The 17,848-nt window shown below is 36.9% G+C and overlaps 1 protein-coding gene across 4 annotated transcripts in view; it reads right to left on the minus strand.

The window, feature by feature from the left end:
* The window catches only part of GAPVD1 (GTPase activating protein and VPS9 domains 1), a 72,418-nt gene that overhangs the window by 8,210 nt on the left and 46,360 nt on the right, over positions 1 to 17,848 (minus strand). For 3 of the 4 annotated variants that reach the window (XM_063081599.1, XM_063081600.1, XM_063081598.1), the window contains 11 exons: positions 17,084 to 17,209; positions 15,551 to 15,724; positions 14,020 to 14,160; positions 12,671 to 12,805; positions 12,091 to 12,210; positions 9,880 to 9,957; positions 9,386 to 9,756; positions 6,818 to 6,905; positions 5,790 to 5,870; positions 2,223 to 2,345; positions 664 to 793 (listed from right to left, as the gene is read on the minus strand). In XM_063081599.1, the coding sequence (XP_062937669.1) occupies positions 664 to 793; positions 2,223 to 2,345; positions 5,790 to 5,870; positions 6,818 to 6,905; positions 9,386 to 9,756; positions 9,880 to 9,957; positions 12,091 to 12,210; positions 12,671 to 12,805; positions 14,020 to 14,160; positions 15,551 to 15,724; positions 17,084 to 17,209 (1,567 nt within the window). The remainder of the gene's footprint in view (positions 1 to 663; positions 794 to 2,222; positions 2,346 to 5,789; positions 5,871 to 6,817; positions 6,906 to 9,385; positions 9,757 to 9,879; positions 9,958 to 12,090; positions 12,211 to 12,670; positions 12,806 to 14,019; positions 14,161 to 15,550; positions 15,725 to 17,083; positions 17,210 to 17,848) is intronic. The other variant, XM_063081601.1, reaches the window with a different exon arrangement.

Below are 17,848 nucleotides of genomic sequence, written 5' to 3' on the forward strand. Positions count from 1 at the left end.
TCTGAGAAGCAGACGTTCCTTACCAGACAAAGGCAAAAATTTCAGGATCCTATAGTCATTTTCTTCCTCAAGCCCCATTAGAAACAGAGAGACCTGCCCAGGGAAGAAGGAGGATGACAAACTGAGAGGGCTCCGGCAGGTTTACTGGACACAGTAGTTACGCAGGAGCCCCACAGCTGACTGAGCTTTCTAACCACCTCTGTCCCCCGACATTTCTCCCTCAGGCTGGTAGCTTGGCATGCACAGGGGCATTACAACTTGTTGTATTTAAGTTACTTATGTGGCTCCTTCAGGCATATGAGTTTTTTTAAATCTCTGAATTAAAGCCTTTGGGCCGACCCCACGGCTCACTCGGGAGAGTGCGGTGCTGGGAGCACCGAGGCCCCAGGTTCAGATCCTATATAGGGATGGCCGGTGCGCTCAGTGGCTGAGCGCGGTGCGGGCGACACCAAGCCAAGGGTTACGATCCCCTTACTGGTCACACACACACAAAAAAAGCCTTTAATATATGACATCCACAACTGAAGCAAAGTCTTATTTGGCATTTCATTCGTATCTCTCTGTTTTATACATTTAAGTGACAACAAATCACTTGACGTGAAGTGACTGCAATGGTGATGAAAAGTCCAAACCCAAAAGTCCCAAATCCTATAAAAGAAATACCTGTAAGAAAAAGCTGAATCCTGAGGGTGGGCTGCTTGGCTCGCAGAGTCTGGGAGATCATCAGCTGAGATGTTCTGCAGCGTTTCATCACGAGGAGAATCACGTGCACTTTCGCCATCACCCATAACCTCTGAATAAAATCCACCCCCAAGAAAAGGATAAGCAAGTTAATTTGGAATATCTGGCACTAGCAGGTATTCAGAGCAACTCAACAATAAATTAGCATTACCTTACAATAAAAAGTTCTTTGGAAAGAAAAAAACCTCAACCACACAACCAAGTTATTGATAGCAACGATAAGTATCAAGAGAGCAGCTGTTGAGAGGAGAAAGGCTGTCCTTCTCATCCCAATCCTAATCCAAAACAATGAAAGTCTGCATTAACTTAATAAAGTTAATATTCCGTAATCAAGAATCACTGCATAATAGAACCAAAAGAGGCCACAAAAATCATTTTATATAATGTTCTTATTTTACAGACTTAGACTCCTGCCCAGTCAGAAAATGCCTCTAAATCCCTAGGTCGGCCGGAGGCTGAAGTGGACCAAGGGGATCAGGTCTCCCGATTCTCCTTACCAGAGCACCTCCTACTACACCCTAGGATGAGCCCGGCGACAAAGGCAGCAAGGTCAGATCTGTGGTTCCCACAGTTGTTTCTATGTAATCAATTCAGAATAGGTAATACACACATGCATAAAATCAAAAGGAATAAAAAGTTCCTAAATGTAAAAAAGATACTGTGTTTATGTAGGAAAATATCTTTAATCTTAGGAGATAATTTCAAATGCTTCAGGAAAAAAAGAAAAAATATGTAAAGAGAAAATGTGGCAAAATGTTAATGACTGATAAATCTAAGCAAACGGTATATGAACCTCCATTGTACTATTCTTTCAACTTTTCTGTTATTTTAATACTTTTTAAAATAAAAAGTGTGAGTTCTTCTCTTCCCTTATTCCCCATCTCAGGCTCCCAAAAAGTCCTCCTCAGAGCAAACTCATGTTACCAGTTTGTTGGAGATTCTTCCAGAAGATACTCTATGCACATACAAGCATAAATATGTGCAGTAAACTACTTAGGCTTTTATATACTTTGTTTCTCTTAATTTATCTTGGGGACTGTGTCATATTTTTCTGACAGCTATTCAATATTCCACTATAAGGAAAACAGTATGCTTTAAAAACAAAGTTCTAAGCAATAATTGATAACCTGTCCATACTGAGAGCACGTAACTGGATACAATTACAGTTCTTTAGGTGGTGAAAAAAGTACCTCCTCCAATTAAAGCATGCCACAATTCCCTCTGGCCGAGTCACCCCAGACTCATGGGATGACAACACTAAGGCATTTGAACATTTGAGGTTTCCCAGGCTTAGTGGGAGAGTATAGAGAGGAACATCCATTTAATCTGATTGGGTTACATCTGATCTGGCTATGACATCTGTAATTTTGAGATAGTAAACTGATCCCCCTAGCATTCCTTCTTTTGAAGTCTACTGAAATTCTGATCACCTTTATCACTGGTACAAAAGTTACTATTCAAATCTTTATCATGATTAGCACCTGCACTTTCGTAGTTTGCCATTGCTCCTTCACTGGGGCTGGTCCGCTTAATGGCGTTCCTGTATTTGTCCAGAATATCCTCAGCAACTTGAGCTTGTGCACTAAGTCTAGGGCTGGAATCATCTGCAGGGTAAAGGAGAGGGAGAGAATTAGCTCCTTTGGTTTGTACCAACTCTGATGTTAGTATGACACCAGTAGCATAATCCCAAAGGCGGATTAGGAGGTAAGACTTAAAAAGAGCACATATCTCAATGTTAAGAGGCACCATGCAGCTGCCTACTCATCCCATTTCTAGGTCTGAGAGCCTTGCCAAAGCAAGAAATTGGGAGGAGTAGCTCCACTTTCTCATCATCACCAGAATCTGCATGACAGCATCAAAGTTCAGTGCAGACTGAATGGATGACAGGTTTTTGAAGTGTTTACACTCAAATCACTGTTATAGGCAATTCATGCTACAGAACTTCCAACAATGCATTTTTATATGCAGACTTCATTTATTCAGACATCTCCATGCTGAAGGAGGAAAAAAAGAACTATTCAAACTTAGACTTAAACCCTTTTTAATAAGAAGAAATGCCTTTCTCCATTCTTCCTTCATAAATTTCTCACTACACCACATTTGAAAACTACAGATAGTCATATTCTATCTCACTAGATCTCACCATGACAGTGCAGCTGCTGGAATAGAGCACTTTTGTGCATGCAATGGTGTCAGAGGCACTCTAGAGAATCTAGACATTCTTGGGGAGTGCTGGCACTGTACCTGGGATGCACAAAGAAAAAGCTTATCACAATCACAAATGCAGCACTGTTTACCGACAGGACCGTTATCCTGTCAACAAAATCAGCACATCGAAAACGTTATCCTAGAGTCTAAAATGGTAGCCATTAATCAACTGGGCTGTCAAAGCAAAGAATTGCTATAGATGTACAGGACAAAATAAAGTTCCACAGTGAAACACAAATTCCTGGGATAGATTGAGGACAAGCAGGTAACCATGAATGTCTACATTCTGGTAGAATCCCATTTTTAAAAAATTCTAAAAAGACATTAAAGTCACTACATTTTATATATATACATATGTGTGTATGTTAATAAGCAGATAATATTAACAGCAGCTAACATTTATTGAGCATTTACCCATGCCAGGAACTGTACTAAGCAACTTATATGGACTATCTCAATCATCAAACAAGCTTAAAGGGATATACTATTATCACCCCCACTTTACAGAAGAGGAAATCAAGGCATAGAGAAATTAAGGAGCATGCTAACAGGCTCTTCTTTTGCTTCCATAAGACAAATATTTGGTATTCATGTCTCTGTAAAATTGTAGTCAATTATAGAGAGACAATTTCCAAAGTAATTTAATATTACTGCTATAATGGTATTTGAATTCGTGACAAGAGATTCCTAATAAAATCTGACCTTTTCCAAAATGTAAACTAATAAAAACTTTATCATTACAGAATCTTGTGTTGAAGGAAGAGTACTTTTTTGGTTATTGCTTTTGAGTGCTGTTGAGGTATCTAAAAAAGGGACAATACAATTTGGCTAAAGAGAGAGAGAGGAATAATGTTGCTTATAACCTTTATTTCTATTAACAGCATCCTTAAAAATTTTATCCCAGGAAAATAAAACTAACAAAAAATTCTATATATACAAACCTGTGAGCACTATTTTCATAGTAAAAAAATTGGAAACAATTTAAATATCCAATAGAATACATTTACACTGTAATAGAATCATAAAAATTGTTTTATATTATAGCTAATAAAAATGATTTAAAAACCAACTATATATAGTAGAAATTGGGAGTTTATAAAATAACATGTGGTAAAAGAAGAATACAAAATTACATATATAATCTAATTCAATCATGAAAAAGTCATGTAGAAATATGGAAAAAGATTGTGAGAGAACATGAAAAAAATAGTAGTTAGGGTGGCAGGATTATGGACAGACTGTTAAGAAATTTCCTATCATGACATTTTAAAATTAAGTTAATGATAACTTTTCAATGGGTCATTAATTAGGACTGAGCAGAAATTTCTGCACCAATAGGGAAGCTAAATTGCTTGAATCATACCCAAAGAAAATTAATTACTTTATGAAAAAAACTTACTCTACTTAGCTTCTAGTCTCAGCATCAAGAACCAAGAAAAATGTACTGCCCAAAGGCGCAATTAAAAAATAATTTATACCTTCTCCAAAGCTATTAATTCAACATTTTAAGAACAGGAGATTTCAAGAAGAACAATTCACTTTACAAGCACTGTTGTTGTTCTAACACTAGGAACATGATAAGGATACATAAGTACTTTGCCAAAAGGACAATGTTTTCTACCTCTTCCCAATCAGACTGGAAGGTCCTGACAAACAGAGGTCACGTGTGGTTTGACTTAATAACGAAAACTCCTAGCACAGTGGCTGGCATGAATCAGATGGTCAACAAGTATTTGCTGACTGAATAGAACAGGTGTGGCTGCTCTGGGCAGGGAACTGTGGCCTGTAAGCACATCTCCTGTTGTTCAAACCCTTTATTCCAGAGAAGTCACCACGTCAAATAAAACAGGGACATATACACTAGGACACGGAAATACACTTCGATATATGTAGAACTAAACATTAGAATAATTTTCATTAAAATGGGATTCTACCTATACTATGAGGAGGATGTTCTTTTGAAACCTATTCCATTTTTTAATTTAAAAAAACCTCCATTTTAACTTAGTGGGATAGTAGGATAATTTAATATCAAGATAAGAAAAAAAGAGGTGAGAAATGAACTTCCCTCTAGATGCTCGACAGCCATTGGAAACAGCTATCACACTCAAGGCTGGGTCATTAACACTACCCCTCAGACTCTCCTTTTAAAGTACTTGTTCACAATGTGCCAAAAAGAAGCTGCAGAAATACAAATGCTAAATAAGGTAAGAACACAACCCCTAGATGTATTTTCCTTGAATCAGACAACAATGTTAAAATGGTTCAAGCTGTAAGAAATTAGTAAAGTTTTTAAAACTGTTATTATAATGGTTGGCATTTATGATATTGTTTAAACAAACACATTATCGCAAAAAAAAGAAATGATTAAGTAAAACAGAATTTCGCTATGATCATGAATAATCAAGAACAAACTATAGGTAAAAATAAATTTAGAATTCTACAATCAATGTTAGAGAAAACTATTCAATCAATGATCCAAAGATATGGCATGCATAGCACTAAAACCGTCACCACACTTTCCTAAAAGGCACTGCATGTCATCATCCTACTAAATGTTGAGTTGCAGGGTATATCTAGAGGCTCAGAGTCAGGGGCCTCATCATAAACAGAAGTTATGATAATGAGGATGATGATGGTGGTGGCAGTCTGCAGAAGAGCACACTGAGATTCACTGTGGCCACCAATTGGAAACCACAGGGCTACGAAGAACATACTCCCCACTGTACACACACAGACACACTCTTCTAAAAAGGCAACGTTTATGGCACCCAAGAAAAAGTGTTATGAAATATGTGCTCTGGGAATGAAGGAGCCAGGAAGTCCATGGGTCTACAAACCTGTGAGTGTTGAGAATCTGTCAGGCCCCAGATCATCTTTGTCTTTTTCTTGTTTTTCTTTCTTTCTAAATGGTATAGGAGCTGGAAATTAAATAAAGTCAGTAGTGTGACATATAACATACTGCACTACTTGGAAGTTAACCGGTGGGCCAACATTTCTACGTGAAAGGAGGTTGAAAAGTTTAAAAGCTAAGAAATCCCACGTGTCAACTGATAATGGTTCTTAAAATAGGATTGAAGGTTCTTAAAGAAGCTTTCAGAATCTGCTTTGGAGTCATCTGCCACTGGAAGAATGATTTAACAAGAATCCACTGAGACTAAATCAAAACCATTGCCTCTTAACCTCTACTCAAAAACAACACATCAGAACTCCTAGCCTCATCCTCTCTGCCTCCTCGAGTGGGCTGGAGTCTTGCGTGCAAGCAGCTCTCCTCAGCTCCTGAGTGCCACAGTGCTGAGAAGCGGCCTCTGGAAGTCCCTGGCTTTACTCCTGGATGATCTCCCCTTTCAGGAAGAGGTGCTTTTGCCAACTCAAATGATGCCAGACTAGTCACCAAAAAAAGCAAACAATTTTATACAACTGCCTTCCAAAATAAACACACACTAATATTTAGGGTATAAACATTTTCAATAAACATAGACATAAAAAGCTTAAATTTATTCCAGGAATGTAAAGGATGAATCTTCAATGTTTAATTACCAATAGCATCCATTTTCTTGCAATAATATATAGGAATACATAAGTCAAAAGTCATATATGTTTAACTTCAATGGTATAAGATATTTAAACAACAGTGACGAGCATGATTTCCATTTATGAAACCACTATGACTTTCTGCCAACAAGAACATTTCTAAAGCTCTGCCTTAGCATTCATCTGAATGAAACCGTTTTCTACACCCTCAAAACAGCTAGAAACTTAGGCCCAACAAGCCTCACAGAGGAGTTGAAATACTGGCTCTCTGAAAGAGATTTTGGGGTTTTGCTTCTTGTTGCTAATTCAGCATTCTAATATTTTGTGAAATTACCTTTAGGCATGGCTGAAACAAAACGTTTTCTCCACCAAGGTCTGTTCCTGTCTGATTTCTCATCATCGCTATCTTTGCGTTCTTCAGGCTGCAGAAAAAGTTTGATGCTTTATTTGGAGTTGGGTGGCAGGATATATTACTATGAAAAGGATTTCAGTAAGTCTGTGAAATACAAAAACCAGTCTTGTTTGCCTTAAAGCAAAACTGTCCTTACTGCTATGTAGGAAACTTCTGGAACATGGAAGTATAAGTTTTAAGCAACAGACTGTAATCTGCTTGAGGACAGACACTATCTCAACACTGTTAGTAAACCAAAAACCTAATACAGAACCAGTCGCAGGGTATGCATTCAATAAATACTTACAGAATTAGTAAATGCAGTGCAAATAAACACTAGAGGGGTAGTAGAAATGGAAGCAGTAATATTAATAATAATAAAAACAAGTGTGTACTATGTGCCAAGCACTGAGCATAAGGATATATATTATCTCATTTAATCCTCACAGCAGCCTTTGGAAATAGGTCCTATTATTAAGCCCTTTTTACAGATGAGAAATATAAACCTAAAAAAGGTTATCTCCCCATCTTTCCCAAAGTTATACAGCCTGTATACAGCACAGCTAAGACTCAAACCTAGACCTGACCAGTTTCAAAGTTCATGTTTTGGTCACCAATTATACTGAGTTATCATTAAGACCACATGTCAAAGAGCAAGAGCTATAACGCCTTTAGTAGCCTATCACGTGACTGTGGACAAATCATTTAATTTCGATTTTTTCATCTACGAAGCTGGAATTTAAAAAACCTTCTTTAAGGGCATCCATGTGAATGGGGTATCAGAACCCACGCAGAGAGATGAGGGCATCTGTGCCAGGGAGGAGTTAGCAGCGGAGATGGGAAATTGATTACATACAGGGGTACTGATCAAATTAGTACATACAGTACACGAAGAGTAATGATAGCAGGTTTCTCACTGTTGAAGAGAGCAACAGATACGGAAAGGGAGGAAGATTAAACAAACTCTACTGTTTCTAGACTGAAATTGAATGTATCAGCAGTGTGAACTCATGGTTCTGTCTAGAGAACCATGAGAGAAAAAGAGAGCAAGATAGATATAGAAATAAATACACAGGTAAATGTGTGAGCGCTCTCTCTCTCTCTCTCTCTCTCCCTCCCTCCCTCCCTCCCTCCCTCCCTCTCTCTAGCTCTGTCTACTGAGAGGTCCTGGGAGCAGCAACACACCTGCAGCAATGAACACTGTATCCAGGTGTCAATTTCTAAAACCATTTTTCACTAAAGAAACATGAGCTCCTTGGACAAATGGCAGATTCTAGGACTAGCACAGACAAAGTACAATATAAACTTGTAACATCTTGTGCCAGAAAGCAAAGAAATGCTCAAAGAATGATAGAGGCATGTCAAAAGAACCCAAGAGCCAGCTTGAAGGACTCCCACTGGCCAAATCAGGGACAACTGGGCTTCGAAAACAAATGATAGTAATAAACCCATTCACTAAAATAGAAAAGCATGAGATCACAGATATACTTAAGTAGCTAAACTTAAAGTCTGATGAACAGAATAGTTACATATTTCAAAACAGCTCCCCATGAAATACTTGTTAATTATGAAAGGAAAAAGAGTAACTTTATAGAGGCAAAGTCTGGCAGACAACACCTTCATCAAATGGTCCAAATGAACACCAAAGAAATGCGACAAATTAAAATTGTGTGCTAACATGATGCAACTAAAGTATACAATGTCATTTTAGTGATATTCCTGCCGAAGATGAATAACCTGAATCTAATCATCAGAAAACATCAAACCTAAATTGAGGGACATTCTAGAACTTATGTAGCCTTATGTCAAGAGTATCAAGGTCATAAAAGTCAAGGAAAAACTGAGAAGCTGTTCTAGACTGAAAGAGACTAAAAAGACATGACAACTAAAAGCAACGTGTGATTCTGAATGGGAACCTTCTACAATAAAGAACATTATGAGGGAAATAGGAATACTTGACTGGGGTACGAGAATTAGACGGTAGTGATATATCAGTGTTTACTTCCTAATGTTGATGGTTGTATTGTGATGTGTAGGAGAATGTGCTTGTTTGGAGTATACTGACACTAATGGATTCAGAGGTGATGGAGCACCAGGTTGGCAACTTACTCTCAAATGGGGAGGAAGTGTTCTTTTATTGTACTTCCAACTTTTGGTAACTTTATGATTGTTTCAAAATAAAAAATAATACCTTACCTAACTATCTTGGAGGGATACTGTGAAGTTTAAATAAAATAAGATACAAAATTGCTTGCAGAAAAGTTAAGCATGTTATAAAAATGCAAGATTTTACTACAAAACCAAAGTTATATAGGTTTCCTATGGGTTATGGTTTGGACAACCTAGATTAACAAATTATCTGTAATTGTGACTACTGTCCATCCTAAATCTTAGATTTATATATCCCATATATATATGTATATTCCATGTTAATTTCAGACATGAAAAGAACCTGGCAGACAGAACACTAAAGCTGAGCACAATTAGCAACTTCTTCTCCATGGCCCATACCTCTCCTCTGGAGGAGTCCTTGCTTGGGGATGAGGATGACGAGTGAGGTGCAGCCACCAAAGAAGTAGCACCAATGGCTGCACCTGGAGGGAGTTCTCGCTCTTCATTCCCTGGACGTCGGTTCCAGCTGGGGTCACTCATGGGTCGCCGAACAGAAGATACTATATCAGAACTCCTGCTGCGAACTAATCTCTCAGGATAAGAATGCCTTTGCTTGAACGCTTCCATTTCAGCTGGAGTTAAAACATGGGAGCCAAAGTTTGGCAACCTGGCCTCATTTCCTCCCACAGCTCCTTCCAGGATTGGGGGATCTGGTGGTGGATGCGATGGCCTAGCATAGTGAATCTTTGGCCTTACCACAGCAGAAGCCCCTGCAACATAGAAAAAAAATGTTTTGTAACTGAGACACAACTAATCCAGCAAAGGCATTAATGAAAGGTTTTGGTTTCTTTCTGTCTATGACAAGAGAAAAAAAGTTCATCTCGCTAGTTTACCTTCATGTGAAGACAGCGGATCGAACATGGCAAGCAGAGACTCTGACTGAGAAGGGGGAGAGGTCAGCTGGTGGGCACCTAAGGTAGGAGGGCAAACTGTGAGATCAAGGCAGAACTCGCGGCAGTGCGCTTCCACACCGTGAAAAGGTTTTAGTGCTCTTTGACAGTTTTCCTTTAGTGATCAATTGGAACGTGAGGGACATACAGAAAAAAAGAAACTAATAAATATCAAACTCTGATTATTTCAAATTCATTTTATATTTTGATCTTCATACGTGGATTTTCATTACATTTAAGTGGTCTGGCATCCACACGCCTATTACTTCTAATGGCTAAATTCCACTATGGTTAATGCAAACTGCACAGAACCGGAAAACCCAACCTATCAAATTTTTCAGAATGTCACAGCCTCCCTGAGCCTCAACTTCCCCCACCCATAAAAACAGGGGCAATACTATCTACAGAAGGAGTATAAATTAAAAGTCATAAAATTTGAAATTCCAATATTGCTCTCAGCAAATGACTTAATTTAAAAAAGAACCCATGAGAAAAATGAATACTACATTACACCATGAAACAAACTCCAACTTCTAAAGTGTACCGTTTTAAGCTACAGAGTAGATGATTCCTCTAACCATACGTCTAAACAACCAAATCCAGAAATGTTATGTAGATAAGTATGCAGAGGCTAAAACTTTCAAATACATATAAACAGGTTAATCTAAACTTTTTTAGTCTGAAGCTATATTTTTTGATAATGAATGGTATAGTACTATTATGCCTTTTGATTTTTCCTTTTGTTCTACAGTTCATTTTATATCATTATGAAAAATAGCATAGAAAAGCACTTCTCAAAATTCGGGACGCAGGACACCTTTACACCCTTAAATTTATTGACACTAAGAGTTTTGTTTATGTTGGTATAACTATTGATATTAGAAATTAAAACTGAAAAAACTTTAAATATTTATTAATTCATTTAAACATATTCACTAAATGGTAACACAAATAACCTTTTTAATGGGAAAAAATTATATAGTCATGCATCACTTAATGATGGGGATACATCCTGAGAAATGTGTCGTTAGGTGATTTTGTTGTTGTACAAATACAATAGACTATACTTACACAAACCTAGATGGTATAGCCTACTACACACTGAGGTCATATGGAATAGCCTGTGGCTCCTTGGCTACAAACCTGTGCAGCATGTTACTGTACTGAATACTGTAGGCAATGGTAACATAATGGTAAGTATTTGTGCATAAGTGGTAAGTATTCTAAGCATAGAAATTGTACAAGAAAATAGTTTTGACCTCATATTTCTCCCACTGCCCCCACAAGGGTCTTAAGAATTCTCAGTGGTCCATGAAGACCGCACTTTGAGACTGCTGGTTTACAACAGTGGTCCTCAAGTGGAGACTATTTTGCCCCCCAATGGATCATCTGGCAATGTCTGGGGACATTTTTCATTGTCACAACACTAGAGGGCAGGAGGTATGCACTCCTGGTAGAGGACAGGGATGCTGCTAAACATGCTATAATAAACAGGACAGGCCCCCACAACAAAGAATTACCTGGCCCAAAATGTCAATAGTGTTGAGGTTAAAAAACCCTAGTTTATAACAAACAAACAAAAAATATGTATTAAAAAAAAAAAAAAAAAGGTACCTCAAAACCCACTACCCAACATCTAAAACCACTGCCTAGCCTTTTGGTATTTCTTTCCAGTTTTTTCTCTATGCATAGCTTTTGAAATGTTTCATTGTCTTGCATATAACACTCTATAAAATAAATTTTCCATGTGATATTATGTTCTAGGTATTTCTCCAAGTTATTTCACATTCTTTAAAGCATTTAAAACACAGCTGTATAAATTCTAATAGGTGGTTACATCAAAATTCACTAAGCCATTCCATTTTTCAATTCTTAAGCTGTTTACAATTTTCTGTCAATATAAATGCTATGAAGAACATCTTTGTGCATAAGACTTTCTCCACACAAGGAATTATTTCCTTATGACTAATTCTTAGAAGTGGTACTAACTGGACCAAATTTAGAATGTAAACATTTATGGCCTTAAATACATATTGACAAATTATTCCCCACAGTACTATACCAATTGATATTATCACCAGCAATGTGCAAAAGTGCCAGTTTCATCTATGGATATGATCATTTCTAAAAGTCATTCTCATTTTCACTTCTTACCATGTGTTATTTCATCCATGTCTGGACTAGTGACAGAATCTTTACCCCCAAAATCAGAACTGCACTCAGATCTCAGGTCTTCAATCTTATTGGGAATATCCTCAGAGGTTGCACTTATGCCTTTTAAAAAAAATAGTAAAAATAAACAGCAAGAAAAAAATAACCAAACAAAAAGTATATGAACTTTGGAGAAATGTAAACATTCTTGAATTTTGTATGTTCCAGTTCTATACATGTGAATTGTTTAGTATTATATACATATCCTTTATTATATTACTGCTTAAACATACTTACCTTGTTTTATACAACATAACCAGAATTATCATGTGATATCTAAATACACTAGCAGAGGCCACCAAGAATAGGAAGAGTTGTAGAGGAACTGTTTGTCAATTACTTCCACAGGCTCTATAAAGCCACAAATTAAGTTCTCAAAGCTTTAAGGTGCCACAGAAATAATTTTGTTCCCTGGAAATTACTCAGTTCTTAGATAAAGCTTATCTCTTTGGTATCAACTTTATAAATGGGGGGAAAGGAGGAACACTTCAAATCTCTATTTCGTAAAACAAGACAGACATACCCGACACAACACTGAGGCCTGGAGTGCTGGGGCGGGAACTGACTTCCCTGACATCTGTGTCATCAGATGTGCTACCCAGTCCAGAGCAGCTTTCCAGTTCTTGCAGACGCTCTTCCTGCTTTAGGTCTGGTGCTTCTAAATGGAAGAGAGGAGGTGTCACATTAGTGATCCCGTTAGCACGCCAAAATTTCAGCTCTTGTAACCCAGATAAACAAAGCTACCAGGGCATTAATAATATCAGTGTAAACAGATTTCTAAGTTGGGACCAGTTGGCAAAGCTAGTTAGACCAAGTGTTAAAGAAGTCCATGTTCTAACTTCATCCCAATATAGGCCAGTTCATTGTACACATGTAAAAACTGTTTCTTGTTCACTAATCTCATAGAGTATGCTGTTGGTTAACATGTAAACCGGTCAAGAGAGTACGGGATAGCTTAGCATTAAATTAACTACTTCCTAAAAAATAACTCCCTCCTATGAATACTCAATAGGCAGTGAGCTAATCCTACTGTCCCCTATTTTTCTCCAGGCAAGGTTAGTATGTCTGAATGATTTAACATTATAAAACACATATCAAGATCACTTAATCATTCTTGAGCCAAGAAAATTAGAATGTAATGCAGATATATAGTTACTTATATTTGCATTTTGGTAGTTGACAATTAGTTGAAGGCAAAGATTTGTCTTCATAATCAGAAAAGAAAGTAGAAATGCAATACATAAGAAAAGAGAAAGTACAAAACACTTTATATACACTTAAAACAACCCTGCACAAAAGAATCCTCAGGACTACAGAGTATTAATTTCAAGATATTTCAAAAACATTTTAAACATCTTTTAAATGGTCAGGCTGTCCCCTGGGATAAATCGAAACATGCTCACTAGAAGGTCAACCACTCAGGGTTTGAACTGTGTTGCTACTGTAGATACTGAACTCAATGACTCACATGGAATCCTGCTGAGTTACAACTGCTTCCAAAATAATCAAACACAGAGTCAGAAAGCACCTGCAATCTTACTCTATGCTATCCAACACTGAGTTTTTCCTTAATGGATAGAAACACCCTAAACTAATTTTCCATTTGAAATTCTGGGCCGGCCCGTGGCTCACTCGGGAGAGTGCGGTGCTGATGAAATTCTTAACAACGTGATTGCCTTGCACTTGTCAATTGTATATTTGTCAAAATATGAGGGTGCTTCAAAAAGTTTGTGGAAAGATTCATATTATCTTTCAATTCTATTTTTCCATGAACTTTTTGAAGTACCCTCATACACATAATATAGAAATTAGGATATCTTACATTTAAAACGTCCATGAAAATGAAGAAGCAAACAATGACAGCATACTAACCTGAGTCACTTGGCAATACCTCTACACTCCAAGCTTCACTTGTTGTCTCTGATATGGTAGAACCAGTGCAGGGGTCAATAAGCACTGACCCTGAACCTGGGAGGCACAGCAAACTGCCTAACATGTTCTCTGCTGCTGCACCTGTATAATCAGTGGGGAGCAAAGGGTTAACAAAGGTCCTGCCAGAAAGAGCAGTGAGAGTGGAGAAAGGCCAAACACTGAGCTAACAAAGTCTTCTCTCTACCCACAAGAAAAAAGCCAAGGTAAGAATAATGTCAATCAAACACACCACTAAAAACACAAAGTCCCCACTCTGGTCACAATGGCACAACCTCCTCTTCATTAGCTTCCTCCCGTTCACCTTAGAGAAAACTTTCACACATCATCAGGTCAAGTCATTTCAACTAGCGTTTCACCTTGGTTTTTCAGCAAATTTTACATGTCCTTAATATCTTTCTAAAATTTATAGTCCTCCAGGGATTAAAAACACTCAAACAGAAAGATTTAACCACAAAAAGTTATACTGGCCAAATATGTTTTCTTCTGGCACATAAGCCACATATTCAGAGCAATAAAATATATTTGCCAAGAAAATACACATCTCCTTTATAGCCCTCATTAAACTGCAAATACAGCTCTTGCTGCCAAGAACAACACTACTTTGGCATCTGGAACAAAGTACTGCAAAACCAGTTAAGAAATCTATTTACGCTACTTAAAAATACAAATAGAAAGGATTAAACATTATTATATGCCTATGTTAAAAATGCTCAAGTTCAGAATGCTCCACTACTTTTGATTAAACCTAATAAAAAAAAGTTTTAGAAAAAAGTTACCAATAAAAGTTACCTTTTAAAGATATATCATAAAATAATTACAAATACAATAGTGTCTGGAACTAGCCTAAACATAATGGGGGGAGGGGACAGAGCGGCAGCGGGAGGGAGAACAGATGAAACACGACTGGCCGTGTGTCTCTAACTGCTGAGGCTGAGTGATGGCGTCACTGGGTCACCACACCACTCTCTTGTATCATTTGAAATTTTCCATGAGTTAAAAAGAAAATAAAGACAGTGGTTTCAGACTGTATGAATCTTTCAGAATTCATAAAGCAGTATTTTTAAAAGGGTAAATTTTAATGTATGTAAATTGTACCTAAACTCGACATTAAAAAAAAAACCACAAAAATGCTGGTTACCCTTCAGAACTGAGTTAATCCTTCCAGAGGTGAATTCATTTTTTTAGAAAACTTCAGTATCATATTATTCTGAAAGATTTTATGGCTATAATCTGTAAGAATTTTCATCTTAGGAGAAGCTGTTTAGTCTCAAAAGGAGACTATACTAATCATAGACTTAAGTGTGTAAACTCTGCCCTGCAAACAAGACTTGACAAGAACATAATTCGAAAGACTGGTTTTTCTCTTTTTTGGGGGGAGTGGGAGAGGGATCAAACATAGAAAGGGAAAACACTACGTATATTTAAGTAAAGAAAAAGTATCCAAATGCTTTGTTCCATAGTTACCAGTTACCTGCAATTTCTTGCATGCGATCTTCATCAACATTAGGGTCAAAGTCACTTCCCAAGACATCTGTACTCCAGGTCTCACTCACTGTCTCTGATATGTCCCTATCATCTGTCAGTCCCATCATGTCACGAATTTCAAACTTCCTTAGCTTATCATCAAGATTATCTTGTGTTGTAGCTATCAAAAACAAAATTAAGCACTTTAAAAAAGATAGCACAGCTACGATTTTTTAATCAACTTTAAAGAACTTTATACCTTTGAACTTCAAGTTACATATTTTATCATTACTAAGCATGTATTACCATCCTAGACCTAACTAGACCAGCCAGCTCCCCAGTGACCACCTAACCCTCTGCTAAGATTAGCAGAGCTCCCTATCTAACCACGAGTGAGTGGAGTACAAATCAGAAGAACCAATCAGCTGACCCAAAGATTTGAGAGCAAAAATTGTTTTGGGGTGGTCTGTTATGAAGCACTATGTGGCAATAATTACCTCATAAACCCATACTGAAAATGTTTTTCACTTGATGTGGATAACTCCTCTACGCGTTCTAACTCCTAGACCAATTTCCCTCGATTCATTTCTTAACCTAGTTTCACAAAATGTAGACTGCCAACCACCTACATCAGATCACCCAGAAGGCCTGTTAAAGAGGTGATATTTGTTCAACTTCTGCCATAAGCTAATATTATTTTAGGTTTCTCTGTTATTTGCAACAAATTTAATCCTAATTGATACACTGATAAACTGATCCAGTAAAATAAAGCACTAGTTTTATTCAAGCCACACACACTACAATGGCAATACTGCCCTCAACTAGTGATCTTTAAATGGACAAACTCGAAAATCATTTTCAAATTAATCTTCCTAAAGCACAAGAAGATATCACCCTCACCCCCTCATCCTCACCTAACCAAAAGCTTTCAATGGCTTCCAGCTTGCTACTAAAGTACAGACTTCCTTCTCTCCACAATAGGGATCCATCCACTTTTTAATCCTTGCCTCACTCTATTTCCCTACTTGATACCTGAATAAGTACTACGGTTTCCCACCTCTTTAACTTGCTATTCTCATCCTTCACCTATCTCTAACTTCTGCCAACACAATGCCAGCCAGGCTTTAAACCTAGTATATTCTTCCAATAAGCTTTTCCCTATACTTTCAAGCATATGTCTCTCTCCCTCAGAACTGCCAAAGCACTTTTATGATACTTCTAATCATTTGTGTATCATTCTCTCCCTATTCTAAGTTCCTTGAGCCCTGAGTATTTATCATTGATTGTATTCCTTAAATATTACAGAATTTAAAGTAATTCATATTAGTTATTCTATGTAATTTAAGCCTAAACAATTCACGTATCAACTAAACACATTTTTAAGAACTGAAGAAACTATGAACAAATGCAAGTTTAATAATCATTATAATCAAATTTATTCTCTTACTGGACACAGCCAATTTGCATGCAAACACATTGCTTATCTTGCAATCAGGTAAATTCTTTGCTATTTGAGCAATTGTGTTCAATTTCATTTTACCTTGCTCATGTTCCAACAGCTGTAGAGCTTCAACTCCATTACTCCCAGAAGGTCCTGCTCCAAGTTCTGATACAGACTCTCCCTCCAAGTCTAGAGAGGACACTGAATTGGAGCGATTTGAAGGACCTAGAGAAATGTTTATCCTGTGAGCGATCTTTTTAAAAGTCATGAGTCGTCATGCAATTTTTCATGCCTTAATAAGAGACTAAAGACTGATTAAAATGCTTACTGCGTTTATCTTTTTTAAATATAAATGCCCTTTGACCCAGCGATTCTGCTTCTAGGAATTTATCCTAAGAAACTAATCAAAAATTAATCTAAGAATACTTATTGCAGACCTTCTTTTAATGTCTGAAAAATGAGAGCAATCTACATGTTTAATCATAGAAGAATGCTGAAATTAATTATATGACCATTTAAAGTTAAAGAAAACGGTCATTATAAACATGTTATTTAAAAAATGTTAAATTACAAAGGGAAATGTTAATGCTATATTATTAAACAAAAAAAGGTTACAAAACAACATAAAACTAATTTTGCTATAAATAAAGCAAAATGTTAATTGCTATTAACAGAATGGTGAGATTACAGATGATTCTATTTCTTTTCTGCATTTTCTAGAATGAACATATGTAATTTTTTGAAAAGTTAGATAAAAAGAAGTTATTACATTTTATGTTTATTTCTAAATGTTAGTAAATTTGGACTTTTTTCACTAGAAAAAAATGTGTCCTAGTATGTGGAATGACATATTCTCACTTCATA

Source organism: Cynocephalus volans, chromosome 17 (genome assembly GCF_027409185.1).
Source record: "Cynocephalus volans isolate mCynVol1 chromosome 17, mCynVol1.pri, whole genome shotgun sequence".
Taxonomy (NCBI): Eukaryota; Metazoa; Chordata; class Mammalia; order Dermoptera; family Cynocephalidae; genus Cynocephalus; species Cynocephalus volans.